This window comes from Schistocerca piceifrons, chromosome 2 (assembly GCF_021461385.2).
Source record: "Schistocerca piceifrons isolate TAMUIC-IGC-003096 chromosome 2, iqSchPice1.1, whole genome shotgun sequence".
Taxonomy (NCBI): Eukaryota; Metazoa; Arthropoda; class Insecta; order Orthoptera; family Acrididae; genus Schistocerca; species Schistocerca piceifrons.
In genome coordinates this window covers 75,618,278-75,645,321 of record NC_060139.1, presented here as the reverse complement: position 1 = coordinate 75,645,321, position 27,044 = coordinate 75,618,278, and the positions used below count along the sequence as shown (strand labels likewise).

At 41.0% G+C, this 27,044-nt stretch overlaps 1 protein-coding gene across 2 annotated transcripts in view; it reads right to left on the bottom strand.

The window, feature by feature from the left end:
- The window catches only part of LOC124776708 (leukocyte elastase inhibitor-like), a 216,977-nt gene that overhangs the window by 48,904 nt on the left and 141,029 nt on the right, over positions 1-27,044 (bottom strand). For both annotated transcript variants that reach the window (XM_047251819.1, XM_047251820.1), the window contains exons 6-7: positions 16,813-16,998; positions 5,114-5,249 (exon numbers count right to left, since the gene is read on the bottom strand). In XM_047251819.1, coding sequence (XP_047107775.1) covers positions 5,114-5,249; positions 16,813-16,998 — 322 coding nt within the window. The remainder of the gene's footprint in view (positions 1-5,113; positions 5,250-16,812; positions 16,999-27,044) is intronic.

The window sequence follows — 27,044 nt, the reverse complement described above, 5'->3', positions numbered from 1 at the left end:
ATTTGGGTATATTCCTTTACCCATTGCGATTTAGTTGTTGACAGCCATGTCATTTAACAAATAACAACATGCCCAGCAGCCTATTGACAACTGCTACTAAATCAGTATTAAATGAACACACATACATGTTATAAAAATGTGTGTGTGTGTGTGTGTGTGTGTGTGTGTGTATGTGTGTGTGTGTGTGTGCATTTCACATCACCTCCTAAACCACTGGAGCGATTTCAATCAAACTCCGTACACATATACCTTACTGTCAGGCAACTATCGAATGGAGGGTTAGAATCACCTTCCGTCCTATCAAAGGGATGAGGGTGGGATTGAAAAAGAAACATAGCCCGCGAGGCGTGAATTCAAAGAATTCGTTCTGCCCGCATTTGAGAATGAGCACTTAGAGACTTGCAACAAACTTTACACATAATTTCACCCTACACAAATTTTTTCTCACTGACAACCCCTGAAAAATGGTGAAAGGAAAAACGTTTATCCTTTCCTTACTTTCCCGCTTTTCATGCAGTAAAAGTACAGCATGAGGCATGATGTTACAGTTTATACTGGTGTCCAAAATTAAAGAAACAAACCGCCATTTCCCCGTCCTATATTTAATTCACGATACAATCATACAAACTCTCAACAGATGTCCGTACAATTGTGTTCTGCACGGAAGACGGCATCCCGGTCAACGGACAACCACGTCAGCAACGGCGTTAGGGCATATCTCAAAAGGGTTAGTGTTTGCTGGGTAGTCCCACATCCACAATATCTGTGTTCACAGCCACAAACGGTGCAGTATGGCACAGAGAAGACGCCTTCAGACTCTCTGTGGTGGAGGGCCACAGGAAGAATGGAAGCAGGACAGTCGCCAACTTATGTTGCCCTGTGGCTTACGGCAGGAGTGACCGAGCGGTTCTAGGCGCTTCAGTCTGGAACCGCGCGACCGCTATGGTAGCAGGTTCGAATCCTGCCTTGGGCCTGGATGTGTGTGATGTCCGTAGGTTAGTAAGGTTTAAGTAGTTCTAAGTTCTAGGGGACTGATGACCTCAGATGTTAAGTCCCATAGTGCACCGCAGAATTCTCGTCGATTGAAGGCGTCCTTAATATATTCTACTGCTCGAAGGATTTGTTGAGTAGTTGAATGTCCACTTCGAAAATCGAATTGCTCCGGTGGTAAGACGTCGAGTTGCGCGGCCAGATGTTTAAGGCGTTGGAGAAGAAGTCTCTCAAAGAGTTTGCTAACGTGAGGAAGCAAACTGATCGGTCGATAACTGTTGGGATACTTCTTATTCTTGCCCGGTTTTGGTACTGCAACAATGGCAGAGTGCTTCCATGCAGCAGGAAACGTGGCTGTCGTAAGTATCCAGTTAAACAGCGCAGCCAGATGAACGATCGCCGACCAAGGTAGTTGCTCCAGTACTCTGCCGGTGATATCGTCCGACCCTGGATCTTCTGGAGCATTGGCGTTCCCTTTCCCGTCCGCTGCAGTCCTGGGTGTTGTCACCCGGATGCTCCAGAAGATCGCAGCGAGCGGGCGCGTACCGCAGAGGGAGCGCCTGGTGAAGGGGGAAGGACACAGGCATATATACTGGACCAGGTCCACTCGAGGAGTAGTCTCAGTTCGCCCCTGATGAAGGTAACGAGCTATGCTACCGAAATATCGTGCAGGTACGACGCTGATATCCGGCAGAACATCCGACAACCCAAGATGTCTTGGGCACCATTGCCTCAACATGAGACGACGACATCATTTGCACCGCCGCTGTCAGATCGGTATTGCTGCCAGATGTAGTCACAGCCCATACTAAGCATGTTAACCAGTTGTCAGAATGAGTGTGCAAATCCGCCAAGTCGGAAAAGAAACGAAGAACGTGATTGTCTCATGATTGTCTACGGCTATGCATATCGCAGTTCTTTACGTACTGTATTCTTTACATTGTTTCTACTTAAATACTATCACCTGTTTATACTGTTGTGTGGCGAATTAAACGGAATATTGCAAAATTTCCGTTTGTTCAAAATGGTTCAAATAACTCTGAGCACTATGGAACCCTACGGTCGCAGGTTCGAATCCTGCCTCGGGCATGGATGTGTCTGATATCCTTAGGTTAGTTAGATTTCAGTAGTTCTAAGTTCTAGGGGACTGATGACCTCAGATGTTAAGTCCCATAGTGCTCAGAGCCACTATGGGACTTAACTTCTGAGGTCATCAGTCCCCCAGAACTTAGAACTACTTAAACGTAACTAACCTAAGGACATCAAATGGTTCAAATGGCTCTGAGCACTATGCGACTTAACTTCTGAGGTCATCAGTCGCCTAGAACTTAGAACTAATTAAACGTAACTAACCTAAGGACATCACACACATCCATGCCCGAGGCAGGATTCGAACCTGCGACCGTAGCGGTCGCTCGGTTGCAGAGTGTAGCGCCTAGAACTGCACAGCCACTCCGGCCGGCCCTAAGGACATCACACACATCCATGTCCGAGGCAGGATTCGAAACTGCGACCGTAGCGGTCGCGTTCCGTTTGTTGCTTTAACTTTGGACACCAGTGTATTACTTCTTTATAGTAACTTTATTCGCGACACATTTTGGACTCAGTGTGCACATATAGCACTGAAACTAACTGCAAAATTATATCACTGTATGACACATAGTTAAGGACATAAGACGTCATAAACAATGAAATGCGTGAAAAACTGCAGCATCATGCATGACGTTTAAATTTATTACTTTGTTGCTAACGACTCTATCCGTACGCAGTCTGCAGACAGTATCCACGTATAGCGCTGAATGTACCTCCAAAATTATATCATTGTACGACACGTATTTCAGGACGAGGCCTACGGGAAAGACAGGCCGCGGCGCGTACGTCACGAAGGTAAGGCCTGCACTCGCTCGCTCGCTCAGCTCAGCAGACAAACTACGTTTCTAGACCTGTTAACTCGTAGCTAGGTGTGTACGTACAAAAGAGAATTTCATCTTCTACTGGTATCCTCTATTATGGACTGTTATTAGTCCTACAATGATTGGGAGTCCATAGCCCCACCTATAATTTGTTACGGCTGTACTGGGGTACAATAAAATTAAAATCACGCCGACATGATTATCAGTTGCGTAAGGCACCACTTCATGTATGAAGTGACGAATGTTAAGCATAAGAGACTAAATGCTATAAACAAGCCGTTACAGCATTTTTATCGAGTATTGATTTTAAATTAAATTTTGTTGTAGTCCTGTTAATCGATAAGACTTCATAATACCAGATTTCAGTTGTTGTTGTTGTTGTTGTTGTTGTTGTTGTTGTGGCCTTCAGTCCTGAGACTGGTTTGATGCAGCTCTCCATGCTACTCTATCCTGTGCAAGCTTCTTCATCTCCCAGTACCTACTGCAACCTACATCCTTCTGAATCTGCTTAGTGTATTCATCTCTTGGTCTCACTCTACGATTTTTACCCTTCACGCTGCCCTCCAATGCTAAATTTGTGATCCCTTGATGCCTCAAAACATGTCCTACCAACCGATCCCTTCTTCCTAGTCAAGTTGTGCCATAAACGTCTCTTCTCCCCAATCCTATTCAATACCTCCTCATTAGGTACGTGATCTACCCACCTTATCTTCAGCATTCTTCTGTAGCACCACATTTCGAAAGCTTCTATTCTCTTCTTGTCCAAACTGGTTATCGTCCATGTTTCACTTCCATACATGGCTACACTCCATACAAATACTTTCAGAAACGACTTCCTGACACTTAAATCTATACTCGATGTTAACAAATTTCTCTTCTTCAGAAACGATTTCCTTGCCACTGCCAGTCTACATTTTATATCCTCTCTACTTCGACCATCATCAGTCATTTTGCTCCCTAAATAGCAAAACTCCTTTACTACTTTAAGTGTCTCATTTCCTAATCTAATACCCTCAGCATCAGCCGATTTCATTTGACTACATTCCATTATCCTCGTTTTGCTTTTGTTGATGTTCATCTTATATCCTCCTTTCAAGACACTGTCCATTCCGTTCAACTGCTCTTCCAAGTCCTTTGCTGTCTCTGACAGAATTACAATGTCATCGGCGAACCTTTAAGTTTTTACTTCTTCTCCATGAATTTTAATACCTACTCCGAATTCTTCTTTTGTTTCCTTTACTGCTTGCTCAATATACAGATTGAATAACACCGGGGAGAGGCTACAACCCTGTCTCACTCCTTTCCTAACCACTGCTTCCTTTTCATCCCCCTCGACTCTTATAACTGCCATCTGGTTTCTGTACAAATTGTAAATAGCCTTTCGCTCCCTGTATTTTACCCCTGCCACCTTCAGAATTTGAAAGAGAGTATTCCAGTTAACTTTGTCAAAAGCTTTCTCTAAGATTTCAGTAGAAGATGCAATTCTCGTTAATATGTACACGCTCAGCTGCGAGTTAACAGGTGTAGAAACTCATTTTGTCTGCTAAGTTGAGCGAGTTCAGGCCTACCTCCGTAACGTACGCGCCGCGGCCTGTCTTTCTTGTGGGCCTCGTTTCAGGAGATATGACGTCATAACCATTACGCACAAAGCCAGACGCTGCGTAGTATGGGCGTGGATGCCCAGCTGTAAATAAATACGTGGTCAACCCGAGGTTTCTCTGCTAGTCGTTGATAAGATGACAAATTCCCAAAAAGCACCATAGTACTCGTTTATCATGAAAGGTTACACTGTTTAGCTCAAAACATGATTATACGTGAATGCATACGGCAGAACAACCACGCAACTGAATAAATGCTGCTGACTCGTCCGCTCCAGCTAATGTATCATCCCAAATTTACAGTGGCTACGAAAACTTTTACAGCAAGAATATTCATAGCGCTCATGCTTGGTTGCATTCACCATATTAAAAGTAAACTTTTGATATTGCTTGATGCTGGGTGAAGATAAATCCGAATACACTAAAATTGCGTAGATTTTCCAAACAAGTAATTTCAGAAGCTAAAAGTTTCATATTCACCCGTTTCTAATAGTAAATGATAGGTGGTAGCAGACGGCCCAGGTGCCCCTGGCAGCGACTTATTGCTCACCGGCCACTGTCTGATGACTTGTGGACAACGAGTTGCTGTCTCGTCTGACTGTAAATACTTGCCTGTTGCAGCTGCTGCTTCTGTGCCTTCTTCGTTAACCTCAATAAACGCCTTGTGCAGAGCTTTGCTCACTTCTAGGGGCAAATCACTGATACCACCCAGGTCTGCCGTAGGTTCGAAGACGGACGTTATGCCAAGCTGCAAAAGAGTGAAAATGAAAGCTGACATACCACGCTAACGCGTGTGAAAGGCAGTCCAATTATCACGTCTCGTTTCGTCAGATCAGCGGAATATAGATCAACAAATTAATTAATAATAAACAAATAAAGTCATTGTAACAGCTTTCAAAAAAGAAAACAAACGAATAAAGAAAAAACTTAAACAGGAAACGAGTACAGCTAACACCATGCACTACAGGCTTTTTTTTTGTGGTAAGTTCCTATGGAGGCAAACTGCTGAGGTCATCGGTCACTAGGCTTACACACTACTTAATCTAACTTTACGCTAAGGACGAAACACACACCGATGCCCGCGAACCGTGGCAAGGCGTCCAAGACCACGTGGCTGCCCCGCGGAGCCATTGCAGTTGCTCTACGAGGTGCGGCTAGAAAAAAACCGGACTGATGCTGGAAAAAACATTTATTTACAATTTCATGTTATCTCCTTCAATGTACTCTCCTCCTCGGTCTCTACACCGCTCCATACGAATTTTCCACTGTTCATAGCAATGCTGCAGATCATTTTCGGTAAGTGCATACATTACTTCCGTCGCTTTTTCTTTTACTGCTTCAACAGTCTCAAATCTAGTTCCTTTCAAAGCTGACTTGACTTTAGGGAAAAGAAAAAAGTCACAGGGGGCCAAATCAGGTGAGTAGGGTGGATGATCTAAGATGGGAATGTTGTGTTTTGCCAAAAACGTCTTCACTGACAACGCACTGTGAGCAGGGGCATTGTCTTGGTGAAGGATCCATGACTTTTTTCTCCACAAATCGTTCCGTTTTCTCCGTACTCGCTCACGTAGGGTAGCCAGGACGCTAATGTAGTAATGCTGATTCACTGTTTGTCCTTCTGGTACCCAATCAATGTGCACAATCCCTTTGATGGCAAAAAAAAAACAATCATCATTGCCTTGAATTTCGATTTTGACATTCGTGCTTTTTTTGTCGTGGAGAACCAGGAGTTTTCCAATGCATCGATTGGCGTTTAGTTTCGGGATCGTAAGTAAAAAACCACGATTCATCGCAAGTAATAACATTTTGTATGAAGGTGGGATCACTTTCAATGTTTTCCAGGATGTCAGAACAAATCATTCTTCGGCGTTCCTTCTGTTCAATTGTGAGACACTCTGGAACCATTTTTGAACACACTTTGTTCATGTTGAAACTTTCATGAAGAATCTGCCTAACACTTTCCTTGTCAACTCCTGTTAACTCAGACACTGCTCTGATTGTTAAACGGCGATCTTGTCGAACAAGTTTACCGATTTTTGCAATGTTTGCATCAGTTTTTGCTGACAATGGTCTGCCAGTGCGAGTGTCGTCACTGGTGTCTTCGCGGCCATCTTTAAATCGTTTAAACCATTCAAACACTTGTGTTCGCGATAAACAATCATCGCCGTACACTTGTTGTAACATTACAAACGTTTCACTTGCAGATTTTCCTAGTTTGAAACAAAATTTGATGTTAACACGCTGTTCTTTCTGTACACTCAACATTTTCCGACGCGCAGACAAAACGTCAACTACTTAAAACAGACGCCACGGGCAGACTGAGTGCAGGAGGCAGATGAAACTCGAGCAGTAGGCGGAGCGAGAGTCACGTGACAGACCACGCGACTTTCAGCCTTATTGCATTCGTTTTATTGTTTCACCAGTACTAGTCCGGTTTTTTTCTAGCCACACCTCGTGTATTACACAGAGAAGAATATGTTACGGTTCCGATGAAGATTGTGTTCTTACGTGATGTCTTATTTTAAATTTAATAGTCATCCAAATCTTATGTCAGTGTTAACAGAGTTTTTCACATCACGTTGCTGTAGAAGTGTGCTACGGTCAATGCATTGTTCCTGACTACTCTCACGACGAGAACATGACTAGCGCCATAACCCGATTTCTCAGAAACTTCGGTCAGCGTAAGACGGGACAAAAATAAGTGAACACGTGTTTCAGAGAAAACGACGTTCGAAGTTTTGAGATTACTGCAGTGCCTTTTGGCGAGAGCACAATTCATCCGAAACGGAGGCACATTGGCTAGCATCGAGGTTTCACACTTTGGCCCCGTGTTCGAAACCCGATTATTATTTTTATGTTATACACTGGAGGTATTAATTTAAAAAACGCCTTCAGTCATAACTTTTCGTGTTTTATTAAGTACACGATGCATTTCGGACCCTGTGGGTCCATCATCAGGCGTAATTTGTCTAAATACATGATTTATTTTTTCTCTTGAATGAGGTGAAATGCATATTCCTGTCACGAAAAGGTTTGATGTTAGGTTATGAATTTCGCAAGTCTATCGCGGAAATATGTGCGTAATATTGGGAAAGATGAACAGTGTAAACTTGGATTATGTGGTAAGTTTAGACTGTTCACTTTTTCAAATACTTCTCAAATATTTCCGCGTTTGACTTGCGAAATTCATAACCTAACATCAAACCTTTTCGTGACAGGAATACGCATTTTACCTCATTCAAGAGAAAAAAATAAAGCATGCATTAAGTCAAATTACACCTGATGATGGACCCACCCAGGCTACTAAATGCCTCGTGTACTTTGTGAAACACCGAAAAGTTGTGACTGAAGGCGTTTTTTAATTCATGCCTCCAGTATACTGAATACAATCACGTTTGAAGCTGCGAAATATGGATGAAACTAAATTTTTATTTTAGTTTTTTCATTTATCTAACCATGTCCATTTAAGTTTACTACACGAATGTTTTCCAGTGCATACTGAAATGACGTAGTCCTTATTCGTCTAGTATGTGTACTCCTAGTGAACAAATCAAAAGAAAATGAAAAAAACACTAAATATTTGAGAAAATTATCTGAAATTTTTTCAGTTAAGTTCCTGTAATGAATCTTGATTCATAAACAATTGCCAGTGCCAGTTTTTTGTAAAGCAATTCGTTATGTGTGATTTGCAGCGACGTTATTGCCAAGGCGTGAAATCTTCAGCAGTCTTAACGACGTTCCTTTCCCGAGTGATATTCATTATTCATACGAAGAGATGTTTCTGTGGCAAACCTGCCTTCATGCGATGCTCGTGGTGTTCAAAACTTGTGTTGGTTGGTTGATGTGGGGGGGGGGGGGGGGGGGGGGGGGGGGAATCAAACGGCGAGGACATCGGTCCCATCGGATTAGGGGAGGATGGGAAAGGAAATCGGCCGTGCCCTTTCAAAGAAGACATTCCGGCATTTGCCTGAAGCGATTTAGGAAAATTAGGCTGGCTAGAATGTGAGTCCAGTATGCTAACCACTGCGTCACCTCCCTCGGTGGAAACTTGTGTGATTCGAATGTTCCTACGATCAGTATAATCCTTGGAAATGCACCAAATCTTCCTGAAGAATAAAAATAAGAATAAAATATAATAATTAATATACGAATTGATATAAGAATTAAACAAAAGAATATGACAATTTAATGAAATTGTTACCCTTAAAAATAACACACACACACACATATTATATACTAAATTATGACATTTATTGTGAAACGCAGTTGTAATTTTACAATTAATACACCAACCTTGTATCCGTTAACTTGAAAAGAAACGCTCTCTAGTAATCTTCTACGGACATGGGTAGATAAATGCAAAATAAAATAAAATAAATAAAACAATATAAGGGTTTCGAATATTGGGTGCAAAGGAGAGAGGCTGCAAACTCTAGCCACTGACACTTCCGTGCGCTAAAAATCATCTAAATTACGTTGAAAACTTTGACCATCTTTTTCTCAGAAGTGGTCGGGAATCTATGGGTAAGCCGACACACTTGTTCGCTGCTTATTCTGACTCCTCTTCCACTGAGCGAAGTTCCTGAGAAATTAGGTTAAGGCACGTGCCATGTTCTTCTCGTCATCACAATAATGATGTACTGTCGTTCGCGCATGTGTTCAGAGAAGGTAACAATGTCATTTTAGTGAATCATTTCGGCAACGTAGCGTCCTCTAGCCATATGCAAAGTGCTTCATACACATGTAATTAAACAGAGGTGTTTCCCAAGTACTTCATTTACTGTCGGGGAAGCTCACGGAGTGATTTTTTTCCACAAACCGTCAGCGCTGTTTCTGATAGCTCGTTGGGACTGTATCTTAGACGCCTTCCGAACATCATTACTTTCTCCGGCAGCATAAAGCCTGCTGTGATGGTAGATGTAAGTTTTTTGTAAATGCTCTGAACTGCGTTCGTCGTTGAATTAGGTCACAGTAGACAAGTTTTTGTTTCAACTATGGGTAACCCGTTTCGGTTACATTTGAAACAACGATGAGGCTGTCCAACAAGGATTGCCGGACAAATCTGTACTACTCGAACTACTTTCTAGAGAGAAAAAGTCGCCGATTCAAGGCATAGATATCTTCCCTCGAGGAGCAACACACATTTGATATGTCAAATGATAATAGCTGCACATTAGCAGACTTATTGCTTTATTACGAACAACGGTGTAATCGTAAGGAGGCACTCATTCCTGCTTTATTTGTCAAAACCTTTATTGCTGACAACGAAAAAAGACCACAGTGCTGCATATTCGTCTAAAGATAACCGTTTGACACACAGAAACCGGTCATGTATAAACACAAATATGATTGCAACAGGTAGTACATAAAAGGTCTGTAAACTACAGGGTGTATCAAAAAGAATCATCCGATTTTTAAAAAAATCGTAACTATTATGTCATTTGAGATAGGTGCGTGAACAACGCACCATTGGAAAGGGCAAACGCTCAAGTATTACGTGGCTCCCGCTAGGTAGCAGCAGCGTGCGCCCACTTCAGTTCTAATAAAAATGGTGTCGGGACAACAGGAAGCGTTTCGTGTTGTATGTTTGCGCAGTGCGTGTCAGTAATAACTGTTAAGCTAGGTGAGGTGAGGATCCTCCTACAGCACAGAGAGTTAGACGATGGCATGAACAATTCCGAAAAACAGGTTGTTTGTGTAAAGACAAATCGCCAGACCTTCCCCGAGTGTCTTACACAGACGTCGAACGCATCCGCTATAGTCTCACAAGGAGTCCGCAGAAATCCGTTCGCTGTGCAGTCCGACAGCTCAACATGGCCCCGATGTCTGTTTAGCGTGTGTTGCGTCGACATTTACACACGAAACCATACAAAATTCAGTTATTGCAAGTGCTTCGTGAAAGTGACAAACAACAACGTGTGGAGTTCCGTGATTTATTTCTTGGCAAGATGGAGGGCGGCAGTTTCCTTCCACGGTTAGTGTTTAGTGACGAGGCAACATTCCATTCCAATGGAAAGGTGAACCGTCGTAATGTGAGTATATGGGGTACGGAACAGCTACAGGAAGTTGTACTACATGAGAGGGACTCTCCAAAATTTAATGTATTTTGTGTAGTTTCACAGGAAAAGGCGTATGGTCCATTTTTCTTTACCAGTGTTACAGGAAGCACAAATCGCGGTATGCTTGAGAACTTTCTTTACCCACAGTTGGAGACTGATTCGAATGACTTCATTTACCAACGGAATGGGGCACCGCCACACTGGCATCTGGAAGTGCGGTAATTTTTAAATCAAAGGATTACTGAACAATGGATCGGTCGTACCGGGTCAAATGATTCAGCCTTACATTACTGGCCTCCAAGGTCACCGGACCTGACTGTATGTGATTATTTCTTGTGGTGATTTATGAAAAACGCTGTTTATGTGCCTCCGTTACCAGCAGCAGTGAATGAATTGAGACATCGAATAACAGCAGCTGTGGAAGCTGTAACTAAAGACAAACTCGCTGCAGTGTGGTAACAATTTGAATACCACATTGACATATGCTGTGCATCTCAAGGGGGGGCATATTGAGCATGTATGAGAAGGTGTGAAAAAAACTTTTTCAGTTTCCCTTTCATCAAACAATAAAATTCATCGTATATGTTTATTAGTTTCAGAAATATAGACGTGCCAAATCGGATGATTCTTCTTAATACACCCTGTATTATCCATGCAGTTAAATACAGCCTCTTGGAAAAACAAAAATTTTTCTCCTGAAACTGAATTGGATTTCCTTACACCAAAAAAGAACGAACTTTTGATAAGTGCGTATGGCAATTCCATCGAAACTGTACTAGCGTCCACCTTTTGCAACTTTTTTGTTTGTGTTTCTATTAGCGGGTATTGACGAATGTGGAGCAACCCACGGTTTAGTATTGCACCCGTGGTGGCCGGATGGCGGCAGAGACAACTCTGTGCATGACGTGCCGTTGTTAACTGTCTCGCCGGATGGGCAATCGCTATCAGCCATATATGGGCTACCTGTTGCTGGTAGCCAAGTCTATATGAGACTGTGTCCATCTTCGAGACTCGTGTCACCTAGCTGCTTCACACCCCCAACCACTTCCCGTGTCTTTCTCTTGGAGGTAAGTTGCTGCCAAGCTAGTACGCAAACTTCCCAGAACCGTATAGTTTTTTAGTCTCAGTTGTCGCCAAGTTCTGCCGCTGCTAACTTCCTATGTTTCTCCCGTGCTTTGCTAACAAGGGAACCTCCCCATCGCACCCCTCTCAGATTTAGTTATAAGTTGGAACAGTGGATAGGCCTTGAAAAACAGAACACAGATCAATCGAGAAAACAGGGAGAAGTTGTGTGGAAGTATGAAAAAATAAGCAAAATATACAAACTGAGTACTCCATGTGCAAGATAGGCAACATCAAGGAGCGTGTGAGCTCAGGAGTGCCGTGGTTAGCGTGAGCAGCTGCGGAACGAGAGGTCCTTAGCTCAAGCCTTCTCTCGAGTGAGAAGTTTAATTTTTTATTTTCAGACAATTATTATCTGTCCGCCCGTCCGTCCGATGCGAGATAAAAACATATGTTTTGACAGAGCACAGGGAAAACTGTTCGACTGTGAAACTGTTGCAGTCATTTGTTGCAGTTTATGTGACAAACTCTTATGTTTTCATCACTTTTTTCGGAGTGATTATCACATCTACAAGAAAACCTAAATCGGGCAAGGTAGAAGAATCTTTTTACCCATTCGCCAAGTGTACAAGTTAGGTGGGTCGACAACATATTCCTGTCATGTGACGCACATGCCGTCACCACTGTCGTATAGAATATATGAGACGTGTTTTCCTGTGGAGGAATCGGTTGACCTATGACTTTGCGATCAAATGTTTCCGGTTCCCATTGGAGAGGCACGTCCTTTCGTCTACTAATCGCACGGCTTTGCGGTGCGGTCGCAAAACACAGACACTAAACTTATTACAGTGAACAGAGACGTCAATGAACGAACGGACAGATCATAACTTTGTAAAAATAATGGAAGTAAACTTTTCACTCGAGGGAGGACTTGAAACAAGGACCTCTCGTTCCGCAGCTGCTCACGCTAACCACGGGACCACGGCGCTCCTGAGCTCACACGCTGCTTGTTGTCGCCCATCTTGCACATGGACTACTCAGTTTGTATATTTTGCTTATTTTTTTCATACTTCCACACAACTTCTTCCTGTTTTCTCGATTGATCTGTGTTCAGTTTTTCAAGGCCTATCCACTGTGCCAACTTATAACTAAACCTGAGGGGGGTGCGATGGGGAGGTTCCCTTGTAAGAGAGTGCTAATAGGTCGCCCTTTCTCACCAATGTGTACCATCCAGCACTTTCAGCGGACGTCATAGACTCCAGAAGCGTGACGTCAGTTTAAGTATACTTCGTAGAGCGAAGCACAACTCTGATTTTGCTCCTACTTCGGTAGATCAGTACAATGCGCTCTCAGTACAGAACTTTGCCCAACACTTGTGTTCTCTATATATTTCCTCCTTCCTTTTGACGTTATTTTGTGTTGTCATAATGTACTGTCCGTACATCGAGCCATTTACTCTGAAAGACGATCGCAGTTTATGTAGCTCTGCTTCAGTGTCCTGCGTCATAGATCTGGTGTGTACACTTCGTTAACGCGTATAGGATTAAATTCCTGAGCTTAAGGTGACAGTGGCAAGTGGTGCACAAGTACGTACGTGTGCTGGTAGATCTCGTGTACCATCTAAGATTGGCTGTATGTTTTTACATATACCAACGATCGTACATCAATGTTTCCAGTTTAAACTGTCGGATGTTAGTATATTGCTGATTAGGACTGTAATGGAAGTTATGCAGTTCTTCTTCATCGTGGGGCCAGAAGACAATGGTGTCATCTACGTAACGGAGGCAGTGTTTGGAAAACAACTGTACTGTACTGTAGCTACGATTTCCTTAAAGACTTCTGTTGCAAAGAGTGTCATTGGGAACCCTATAGCTAAGCTATAAATATATTCATTGAATTTTCGTTTTCAGATGAAGAAGGCGATGCAATGGCTCACAAACGACAGGTGCCACACATTCTTGTTAAACCCTGACAGTATCTTCCACTGGTATATTTGTGGATAATGACTACAGTTCGAAGCATAATAGAAGGTTCCTGCACTAGCTGAAAACATAAAAACTCAGTCACGTAAGCAGAAAAGTTTTAGTGGAGATGGCACTAGCTGCTGAACACTGCAGTGGTCAATGTATATCATTTTCGTAGATTATTTGAAGACATTTGTCAGAGTGGACTGAAAAATATAACAAATAATGAAGGTAACAGTTATGTAAGCTGGATTGAGGAATTGTGGGATGCAGACATGGGAACACAGGAATATCTATCCAGAGAGGAAATAAAACATTACTAACAACAAAAATTAGCATGAGGGTGGAAATATGTATAGTGTATCTTGTCATTACCATTACAGAACGAAAATTATGCCTTCAAGACAAATTTCTGTAATAATTTTATTGCATCCTCCATTATTTGAAGATAGCTAATTCCGTGCATTAGACCAGTAAGAAATTTTACTGCAAATTACAAAAGATTTTAAAATGTAATACTAAAAATATACATATCTAAAACCACAGTAAAATCGTTAGCAGTGCCATATAAATTAAGTCCTAGAATATCACTGAACAAGTTAACCGACTGGGCTTCTGCATGTGATACAACAAAACAGCACATATTGACTGTAAGGTGGAAATTTTCAACTATAGACATGGAAATCTTGGGGAACGTCGTGTAAAAACTTGAGAAGGTACAAAGATTGCTTTTGTATAATCCTGACATTGTCTGTAATGGGGGCGATCTGCAATGTATGGCTTGTGAAGTTTTCTTCATCTACATCTACATCTACATGGATACTCTGCAAATCACATTCAAGTGCCTGGCAGAGGGTTCATCCAACCACCTTCACAATTCTCTGTTATTCCAATCTCGTATAGCGCGCAGAAATAATGAACACCTATACCTTTCCGTGCGAGCTCTGATTTCTCTTATTTTATCGTGGTGATCATTCCTCCCTATGTAGGTCGGTGTCAACAAAATATTTTCGCATTCGGAAGAGAAAGTTGGTGATTGGAATTTCGTGAGAAGATTCCGTCGCAGCGAAATAGCCTTTCTTTTAACGATTTCCAGCCCAAATCCTGTATCATTTCTGTGATATTCTCTCCCATATTTCGCGATAATACAAAACGTGCTGCCTTTCTTTGAACTTTTTCGATGTACTCCGTCAGTCCTATCTGGTAAGGATCCCACACCGCGCAGCAGTATTCTAAAAGAGGACGGACAAGCGTAGTGTTGGCAGTCTCCTTAGTAGGTCTGTTACAATTTTAAGTGTCCTGCCAATAAAACGCAGTCTTTGGTTAGCCTTCCCCACACCATTTTCTATGTGTTCCATCCAATTTAAGTTGTTCGTAATTGTAATACCTACGTATTTAGTTGAATTTACGGCTTTTAGATTAGACTGATTTATCGTGTAACCGAAGTTTAACGAGTCCTTTTAGCACTCATGTGGATGACCTCACACTTTTCGTTATTGAGGGTCAACTGCCACTTTTCGCACCATTCAGATACTTTTTCTGAATTGTTTTGCAGCTTGTTTTGATCTTCTGATGACTTTATTAGTCGATAAACGACAGCGTCATCTGCGACAACCGAAGACGGCTGTTCAGATTGTCTCCCAAATCGTTTATATAGATAAGGAACAGCAAAGGGCCTATAACACTACCTTGGGGAACGCCAGAAATCACTTCTGTTTTACTCGATGACTTTCCGTCAGTTACAACGAACTGTGACCTCTCTGACTGGAAATCACAAATCCAGTCACATTACTGAGACGATATTCCATAAGCACACAATTTCACTACGAGTCGCTTGTGTAGTACAGTGTCAAAAGCCTTCCGGAAATCCAGAAATACGGAATCGATCTGAAATCCCTTGTCAATAGCACTCAACACTTCTTGTGAATAAAGAGCTAGTTGTGTTTCACAGGAATGATGTTTTCTAAACCCATGTTGACTGTGTGTCAATAGACAGTTTTCTTCGAGGTAATTCATAATGTTCGAACACAATATATGTTCTAAAATCCTGCTGCATATCGACGTTAACGATATGGGCCTGTAATTTACTCCTGCTACCTTTCTTGAATATTGTTGTGACCTGTGCAACTTTCCAGTCTTTGGGTACGGATCTTTCGTCGAGCGAACGGTTGTATATGATTGTTAAGTATGGAGCTAATGCATCAGCATACTCCGAAAGGAAACAAATTGGTATACTGTCTGGACCAGAAGACTTGCTTTTATTAAGTGATTTAAGTTGCTTCACTACTCCGCGGATATTTACTTCTACGTTACTCTTGTTGGCAGCTGTTCTTGATTCGAATTCTGGGATATTTACTTCGTTTTCTTTTGTGAAGGCATTTCGGAAGACTGTGTTTAGTAACTCTGGTTTGGCAACACTATCTTCGATAGTATCTCCATTGCTATCGCGCAGAGAAGGCACTGATTGTTTCTTACCGCGAACATACTTCACATACGACCAGAATCTCTCTGGATTTTCTGCCAGGTTTCGAGACACGGTTCGTTGTGGAAACTGTTATAGGCATCTCGCATTGAAGTCCGTGCTAAATTTCGAGCTTCTGTAAAAGATAGCCAATCTTGGGGATTTTGAGTCTGTTTAAATTTGGCATGTTTGTTTCGTTGTTTCTGCAGCAGTGTTCTAACCCGTCTTGTGTACCAAGGAGAATCAGCTCCATCGTTTGTTAATTTATTTGGTATAAATCTCTCAATTGCTGGCGATACTATTTCTTTGAATTTAAGCCACATCTGGTCTACATTTATATTATTAATTTGGAACCAGTGGAGATTGTCTCTCAGGAAGGCGTCAAGTGAATTTTTATCTGCTTTTTTGAATAGCTATATTTTTCGCTTATTTTTCGAGGATTTGGGGATTACAGTATTCAATCTCGCTACGACAACCCTGTGTTCACTAATCCCTGAATCGGTTTTGATGCTCGTTATTAACTCAGTTACCAAAAATGACTTTTTTAGTTTACCAATACAATGACAATATCGAATTGCCTATACAGCAGTTTGTAATGGCTGATAAAAGCGAAGGATAAAAACTAAAACCAGGATGCACAGCTCATTTATCCAGTATAAATAGTTATCAAGCAGTTTCTAAGATTATTTAACAGAAGCTAAGTACAAAAACTAATCTACAAATTGTGTCAATTTTTATGAACTAAATAGTTTTCATTTCACTCACTTTCCTTAGCGTTTCCTGAAGCTCCTTCTCGTATTCTAGCTTGAATTTCGGCAAATAGACATGTACTTCTGTTTCGTACACTTGACGCAGAATATGATGCAGATCTATACTAAGAAGGTTTTTTTCCAGAGTTGGCAATCCATTTACTTCTTTGGGTAACAGTATCATCATACTGATTCTCTGTCCCTGTTCAGTAAAAACATATTACAACCAATAGTCACATGTAGGCATTTGGCATAGTGAAAGTCTTGTAATTACCCAAGAAAAACATGTACAAATGCACTTACTAATCAATGCTTTTGTCACGTTTTCTGACCCTATGGAAACTGCCTGACATCTGAACTTTTCTTATTATTATCAGAGGTAACTAAAGGAACAGTGACACATAAGAAACAGTGAGACAAACATCTAAGTAATTTACTGAGACACAAAATATGAAATAGTCAAGACATGAGATTACATTTACCTTCGATTTTGTACTAAAAAAGAACAATAAATAACTGCAAACAACCAACAAGAAACATCTTAAGTTTTTACTAATGTATCATATTGAGAAATAACTAAAAGACCAGCCAATGATATTTTATTGAATTCATTTTTCATTATTAATAAAGAAAATGAGCGCATAATATTTAATCCTCTTACTTTAATTTCTGTAGAAATATGAGAAGCTCTGCCATCACTGACAGATTATATTAGCAAAAGTTAATTTTACTATTTAGTGTCACAGATTATTGGCAACATGTAAGAAATGCTATGTTATGTGTAGCAGACTGTGAAACTCCAAAAAATTCCAGAGCAAATCGTGGATTTATGAGTTGCACTATCTTACATGCATAGGCTAACACAGAATGACATAATGTCAATTCTTGCATTATTGTATTGTAATATTTATTGAAAATTGTACTAGTATGCCAATGTGCTGGAAGAAGGGTGGTGCCTTCGATAACTTACAGACTACCTGCATTGTGAAAGGAAAAGCTGATTAGCTCTCAGTTCTACAGAGAAATGGAGCTGACATCATAATATTTTTTATAATAGATACAAAAGAATTTAAAATTTTGGAAAGAATTCATTCAATCGAAAGTAAACAGCAATCAGTGTAAAATATTAAAATTCAGTAAAACAATCTTGGCTGCACCAGATGTTTACTTTGGGTGGCAAACAGTTTCAGTCTATGATTTAGACCATCTTCAGGCTGCAATCATTGCAATATGGTAGTAATATATATTCAGAGCGATTGCTATAAAAAGGAATGGTAGCATGGCTAAAAACATCTAAAATAAAAGCTACAATAATAACAAAATAAAATGTTATACACATGATAGCGGCTGGTTCTCTGTTCACCACCACCAACTGCCATCATGGGTATAACATTTTATTTTATAATTACTCTGACTTTTATTTTTTATGTTTTTATCCACATTACTATCTGTTCACCACCACCAGCCACCGTCATAGATATGTCTTTATTTTTTAATTACTGTAGCGTTTACTACATAGATCTCTCTGGATATGTGTTACTGTTGTATTGCAGCGCTTATGGCATGAAGATGATCTAAATCATAGACCAAAACTGGTTGCCAACCAAAATAAATGCCTGTTGTCATCAAGACTATTTTACTGAATTTTTAATAAATAGAAAAAACTGGCGCCTGGAATCAGTATACTTAATTACCTGCATTTACACCATAATGTTACAGGGCAATGGAAGCGTTGTTCATTTTCCAAGGAATGGTATTTTAGTTGCTTGATACTGAGAGCTTGTCTGGAGCAGTTTGAAATGTAGTTTAAATAAGTAACCTTTTTCAGTGAGAACTTCAGATCTACTGTTGAGCAGATGATTATTTGACAACTTTCATTTCATGTTTATGAAGTTCTGATAGGATTTGGAACAGTAGGTATAAAAATTTAAAAGGATTCAGGAGAGTAAGAAAACAATATTGATGTAATTTGGTTCAGAGTTTGAAATTGCGTAGTGATATTCATTAATAAACATAACTATTAATGCTCAGTTAATTCTGCAGCTGTAGCTCAAAACAGGAAGAATTTATTAGCTGACAGAAGACAATTTAGACGTTATAATTGAGGTGATGAACCTCTTACACAGCCATTTCATCACTTTTAATAAGTAGCTTGTGGAGCCACCAACGTATTGCATTATGTAGGTTAGAAATCTGGGTAATTAGAAAGCTAAGCCATCTAGTAATGAAGTATGTTTTTAGAAAATTAAGTTCCGGTTGCATACAGTTTTTTTGTTTCATTTTTCCTATGTTGAAGAGTATGCCGAGAATACAGGAAAGTGGATTTAGTCCATGGTTCATGTGTCTGGATGCTATATAAGAAAGAAAAAAAGTAATCAAATATCACAGAAAAGACATTCCAACCAAAACTAAAAAGAAAAAGAAAGGCAATCCTAGACATAGAAAACAATAAGAAGTGATAGTATGAACAGAGTAAGATCACAGTCATATTTAAAGTAGTTTGATCAGTTTTCATCAGTAGCTAATAATAGTTTCAGTTGTGTTAGTATCACAATACTAGGAAAGAAATGGGTCAGAGATATTAGAACAAGGTTGTTTAACTAAAACATACGGAAATCAAGATTCTATAGGCGCTGTACTTGATCTATAATTGCTTAAGGGATCAATAGTCTCCCCAAGTAATTCAAAATGCAGATTCTGGCGTAACTAGTCAAGTTAATAAGCAGTATTTTCTAATACTAGGTTTTCCAGTAATGCAGAAATATTGTATACGAGGATATTCAATAGCGGATTTCTTTTGGTTATCCCCTATAGATACTATAGCGTAGAGTAAGATAATTAGGAGCTGCTTAGGCACAAGATCATTACAATGAAACCAGCAATGAGATCTCTCAGCCTAGTATTAGATATAAACACAGTAGTCCATTATAACTTATATATTACAATTTAAGTTAAGGTATATACATGAAACTGACTTATTTGTTGAGAAGGAACAATATTAGGTTTCTAGTAACAACATATGTGCTATGCGACAATTCTTTTAGTTCACTTTATTGGTGGTCACATAAAAAGTTTATTTATCCTGTTTTTCCTTTCTGGCTCGAAGGCGATTTTTAATTAGCAGTAATGAAGATTATTTTCATTCTAGTATTGCGGATGGCGATTCCCATGAAACTCTACTGAGCCATAGAAGCGGAAAGAAATAAAGAAGAGGGGAAACAATTTAAGTTTAACGTCCCATCAACGACGAGGTCATTTAGGGCAGGGCACAATTTTTTTTATTTTTATTTATTTATTTATTTATTTGCAGTTAACAATCCCCGCATTCGCCTTAATCGAGGACTTAATCAAGGAAACCCCTGAAGATGTAAGCCTGGATGGCTGGACGGCAACCAACATATCCAGAAAGCTAATAAACACAAAATAAAATAGTAGGTGATAAGGTGCTATGAAATTTTCACGAAATACTGAAGTCTGACAAAGAATTAGTCATTCCAGGAGACATCACGCTTATACCGTGTAACACCGCCTCTAGCCCTGATACAGGGCTCAGTTCGGAGAGAGACTCCAAAAGCTTTTTTTTTTTTTTTTTTTTTTTTCCTTCAGGTGTGCAATATCCAACTGAAGTGACTGATGGATGATTAGATCCTGTACCACTGCCAAATTGCAGGAATTTTGATTGCCAAGTTTCTCCTGCTGTTACAAATACTCCCAGATATTTTGTATAAGATTAAGATTGGGGTATCTGCAATAGGGAGCGTGAGTATCCGTCGAAGCAAGACTGTACGTTCGCGGTCCTGTGAACACGGCTGCTATCCTCTTGGAAAACGAGAATGTCCACAGCCTACTCACCGGGAGGATCCAGGAGAAACGACAAGAGCTGGACAGTGAGAACGTTGAAATATACCCTCCGGTTCATGTTAACGGAAACCTGAACTAATCCCAGCCCGATCTACATCTTTCACACGCTGCATGTTAAAGTCTCATTGAGTAGTCGGCGCATTCCACGGCTTGCATCATTTGAAAAGAAAGTAAATCGTAATTCTTCAGACAATACTTCCATTCAGCTACTGTCCACTATGCTGCTGCCTATATGACGCTGGACGCTGTGAGAAATGGCCTTCTGCGAGCTACCCAGCTCCAAATGTCCTTTATATGAGGTTCTCTTAGCAATGTTCGCTCGAAAACTGGTCGAGTTTGGCCTATATTCGCTGACTGCAGCTATTCCCGTCAAATCGGATGTCACCAATAAGGTGTGACGTTCATCTCAGCTCCATGTCGACCAGTGCAAATACTGTAATGTTCCTCGCAAAGACACTGGACAATCCGCTTAGATAAACCAACAAATCGTTCAACATTTTTCACTGTGCGATTATGGTTACGTCCAAAAACGATAGCTTCTTTCTGTCGCTTTGGCACATCTCCACGTCGACTCATGTTACTGCACTGTTTCCACAAAACCGACAGGCACATACACTTCGCTGCCATCACTTACCTAAGGGTCACATGACCACCATCTACAGCTCTCCAAAACGACCAGTGAGCTTTTTGAAGAGGATGAAAAATTTGTTCGGTGACCTTATCATTTATACGCAATGCGCACAGGAGGAAGTTAGCAGTAGCCTTTTCAGCATCAGCAAAAACTTTAAAAATAATAATCCTGCAAAGAGTCGATTCCCTTCCGTATTTACGTCCTATCGCAGCTTGTATCCGTTTCTTGCGGCCTTGCCGTCGAATGGACAAACCACAATATCCCGTCGCTTTTTTTTATTTGATTGACATCAAACGATTGGCTTCTTCCAGTATGGCGAAACTGACGTACAGATTTTTCCCTCTACTCGTGTCAGTGTTAACTTTTTCGAATTAATGTGCAGGCCATTACGACCGAAGTTGATTTCTTCGTAAAATTTAGTGATTACGTCGTATCATCCCATCACATTCGTGGCGTAATGTCTAAACAGTGGGCTCCCAACTCGCGTTTCTCATCAGTGGCAGCTCGCTCCCACCCGCAGTAATCAACTTCCTAAAAGGTAAAAGTCAACAAAAGCACTGAAAAAAAGGAAAGGTAAAAGTCATGCTCAGTCTCCTGCACAATAATTCCCTACATATGACCATAGCATAGAAAGAAAATACGGGCACGACTAAAAGGAAAACCACATTATTACAATTATATAACATAAAGGAAAACAGGTATGGAGGAAAAGTCGGAAAAAGGCAAAAAAGCACACACACAGATGTGGTTGCGAGCCTGTCGGGGCTATCCTCATCCACATCTTCCCATCTAAGAGGGTCATCCAGTAATTAAAGAGACAAATTGGTCTGGAGAAAAAAAGCGTTTATTTTTACAAACAATACTTTTTCTACTTTTCAACATTATCCCCTTGAATATTTATGCACTTGTTCCAACGGGCTACAAGCTTTTTTACTCCAGCTGCAAAGAATTCTTTATCTTGATATTTGAACCAATTTCCCACAAACTTTTCATGTCCTCCTTGTCCTGGAACTTCTTCTCACTTAATGCCTCCTTCAGTGCACCATAGAAATGGAAATCACTAGGTGCTAAATCAGGACTGTAAGGAGGATGATGCAGTACTTCCCAGCCCATTTTTTGGATGGTTTCACGAGATAGTTGAGCAATATGAGGACGAGTGTTGTCTTGTTGGAGTATCACACCTCTCCTCTGAGACACACGACGTCTCTCTCTCATGACTGGCTTCACCTTGTTCAAAAGCAAATCCGAGTAGTATTAGCTGTTCATTGCACGCTGCTCTTCGAGATATCACAACAAACTGGATCTTCAGCATCCCAAACGCCGTCAACATGACTTTCCCTGCTGATGCTTGGGATCCGAATTTTTTTCTTGACAGGTGAGTTGGTGTGCTTCCACTCCATGCTTTCCCTTTCTGATTCTGGCTCATAATATTGAACCCAAGTTTCATCACAAGTTAAAATTTTGTTGAAGAAGTGCTCACCTTCTCTTTCATAACGTTCCTTTAGCTCTGTGCACACTCTCAACCTTGTTTCCTTGTGTAGCCGCGTCAACTCCTTTGGGACCCATCTTGCACATGTTTTGCGGTACTTCAGCTTGTTGCAAAATGGTTCAAATGGCTCTGAGCACTATGGGACTTAACATCTATGGTCATCAGTCCCCTAGAACTTAGAACTACTTAAACCTAACTAACCTAAGGACATCACACAACACCCAGCCATCACGAGGCAGAGAAAATCCCTGACCCCGCCGGGAATCGAATCCGGGTCAGCTTGTTGCAGATAATGCTATGAACCTTATGAACTATCATTTCCACAGTCACACGGCGGTCGGCACGAACAATGTCATCAATTCGACTTTCAAGTGAGGGAGTTGAAACTGCAACTGGTCGGCCAGAACGGTGTTCGTCACTCACTGAGTCGCGACCGTTTTTGAACTGCTCTGCTCACCTGGGAAAATTGGTACGATTCATACAACCTTCACTTCAGACATTCTGCAGTATATATTCACTGGCTTCTCGCCTTCGGCAAGTATGAAATGAAATGAAATGTCGTGTGGCTAGGGCCTCCCGTCGGGTAGACCGTTCGCCTGGTGCAGGTCTTTCGAGTTGACGCCACTTCGGCGACCTGCGCGTCGATGAGGATGAAATGATGATGGAGACAACACAACACCCAGTCCCTGAGCGGAGAAAATCTTCGACCCAGCCGGGAATCGAACCCGGGCCCTAAAGATTGACGGGCTGTCACGCTGACCACTCAGCTACCGGGGGCGGACTTCGGCAAGTAAAAAACGAATAACAAAACGTTGTTCAACTAATGTGGACGTTTCAAGCGGACTCGCCATCTTGAAATGTATTTTTGAGGTTATAAACAAAACAATGTTGATACATCAGCTGATCAGGGCTCATCCCAGTGATGCCAACTTAAAGCCATAAAAGCACCAAACTCGCCCTACGAACAGTTTTTTACCCAGACCAACTTGTCTCTCTAATTATTGAATGACCCTCGTAGAACACTGCTCGCGTATTATCAGATTTCTGGAGACCGAGTTCCGAAAACAACGATCGCGAGAAACCCAGATCGCTCTGTTCGTCCACGAGGCCCAGAAAGCAGCAGATATAGTCACCCAGGTTGATACCGTGTTCCTTGACTTCCAGAAGGAGATCTATACAATTCCGAACTGCCGCAAGCGTAGAGAATATCAGAACAGTAATGTGACTGGGTTGAAGTGTTTCCAGCAGACAGCAAACATGTTGTACTGAACGGAGGTTAATCTTCAGACGTAAAAGTAAATAATAATTTTATGTTTAAACTGGTCAGTGTTTGCATACAAAAACAACAATATGAGATTGCGGATCCGCCTTGATGGAAAACGCTTTTGCTATTTATTTACTTATTTATTTATTCCCAAACTATTTTCAGCGATAGGTATCGCCAACAGTGGATTCCTTGATCCTAAAACATGCAGAAATAGCGTACTTATAAACATTGTAAAACGTTATTACATGTAAACTGTTTGATTCCAAATAATGTTCTCTGTGAATAATTTAATTATATCTCATTCACTATACGTCACAGCATGGTTTTACGATTGTTGCCGCTGTTTCCGGCACATTTCCTGCGTTTTTTTGTTGCCGTTTTCCTCGGCGTACATCATGTCATATGCAATTGTATGAGTAGCTGTTGGTAAACATATACAAAAACATGAACTTATTTATCTCAGCGTTACACAATTGGAATTATTATGGATATAGTTTTGGTGTGTACTAAAACGTTACGTAGTTTGTCATGTACTCTCGTTCGTTGGACGGCTTGCAGCTATTTTTAGACACGAAAAAAAAAAAAAACATCTTTCGCACCTTGTTCGTAATCCAAAACATTACGCCATCTTGCTGCTCGAGTTTGTCGCGAGAAATGTATTGCATATTGCGAGGAGGTTATAAAAACTGTAGCGGGTGTTCTGATGACATCTGTTTCTTTAGTTATGTCTCTCTCTCTCTCTCTCTCTCTCTCTCTCTCTCTCTGTGTGTGTGTGTGTGTGTGTGTGTGTGTGTGATCCTGTTGTGTGTTCTGTGTCAGTTCTCTTACAAGTTAGAGTGATAAAGAGTGTGTTGTTGCAAAGTGTTGTGTTTTCATTTATTACGTTTTTCCTTCCGCTATAAAATGTTTTGCATCAAGGCAGATTCGCAATCCGGTATTGACGTAAAAGTACATTCGGTTGTACCCCAAGGAATTGTTACAAGACCATTACTTTTCACAATATACAATACTTTTCGCAGTATATATCGTGGATAACGTTCAAAGTTCCATGTTTATTTTCGCGGACGATGTTGTCGTACATAGAAAAGTCGCAACGCTAGAAAACTGCAGCGAGATGCAGGAAGACCTGTAGAGGATCGATGCTCTGCGTAGGGATTGGCCTTTTACCTTCACTATAAATATTGTAAGGTATTGCGAATACACAGACGGCGAGACCCTTTAATGTATGATTATATGTTCGCAGACCAAGTACTGAAAGCAGCTACGTCCATAAAATGTTTAGGAGCATACGTACGGGGCGATTCGAAGGCGTGAAAACCACATAAAATTAATCGCGCTTAAGGCAGATGCCAGAATGAGATTCATTGGGAGAATCCTCAAGAAATATAGTCCATCAACAAAGGAAGTAGCTTATAAATCCTCTTCTCTAGTGATACCGGAATACAGCTTGTCAGTCTGGAACCGGAAACAAAAAGGACTGACAAAGGAAATATAGAAGATCCAAACTTCTGCACCGCGTATCGTTACAGGTTCATTCAGCAAGCGCCAAGGCGTCACAGACATGCTCAGCTGACTCCTGTGGCAGACGCTGCAAGAGATGCGATCTGCATCACGCTGTGGTTTACTGCTGAAACTCTGAGAGCGAACTATATAGAGAAATCGACCAATGTACTGTTTCCTCCTGCGCCTACCTCGCGAAAAGACCGTGAAAAAAAAAATTAGAGATATTAGAGCTCAGACACACTCCAACAGACCAACATTCGCTCTTCCCCGCGAACCTTTCGCAACTAGAACTGGAAAGCGGGGGAGTCACACTGGTACACAGTGTATAGATGCAGATGTAGATAACATGAAATCGTATGCTCGTCGTTCTTTTGTATTATTTGCCAAATATAAAGTAAACTAAAATTTTGAGTATGACTAAGCATTTCTCATTTTTGAATTTTATTCATTTATGATCACAAATACTAGAGAGGAGAATATTTTGGGTAGGTTCCAGGAAAGATTTTTAGCAGCTCCATAATCTATCTGCTGAACAACAACTACAACATCGTTCTGAGATAAGTTCATAATCTAGAAACTAATTTCGTTAAACTCTAAGTCATTTAACTTACAAGATTTGTTACTGATAACCAGTCGCTTTGGGCCCATCGACCCTATGTTGAATACGGTGAGTGGCGGTGAGTACGTATTTCGTTTGCCACTGTCACTTACCCCTTTCCTGTTTAAATCGCGAATGCTATGTGAGAAGAAAGATTTTTGGTAACCCTCAGTGTGAATCCCAGTCTGTCTAATTTTAATTTTACCTTCATTGTCTTCTCACGCGAAATGCGAAGAAGAAAGCAATATACAGAGTGTTTATAAATTAATATCGGGGTTTTAACGTTTTATAATATGTATTATATTAAACTTACAGTTATAAATAATACACTTCTGGCCATTAAAATTGCTACACCAAGAAGAGATGCAGATGATAAACTGGTATTCATTGGACAAATATATTATACTAGAACAGATATGTGATTACATTTTCACGCAATTTGGGTGCATAGATCCTGAGAAATCAGTACCCAGAACAACCACCTCTGGCCATAATAACGGCCTTGATGCGCCTGGGCATTGAGTCAAACAGAACTTGGATGGCGTGCACAGGTACAGCTGCCCATGCAGCTTCAACACGATACCACAGTTCATCAAGAGTAGTGACTGGTGTATTGTGACGAGCCAGTTGCTCGGCCACCATTGACCAGACGTTTTCAATTGGTGAGAGATCTGGAGAATGTGCGTTCACCGCGATGTCGCCAAACACGGATGCGACCATCATGATGCTGTAAACAGAACCTGGATTCATCCAAAAAAAATGACGCTTTGCCATTCGTGCACCCAGGTCCGTCGTTGAGTACAGCATCGCAGGCGCTCCTGTCTGTGATGCAGCGTCAGGGGTAACCGCAGCCATGGTCTCCGAGATGATAGTCCATGCTGCTGCAAACGTCGTCGAAC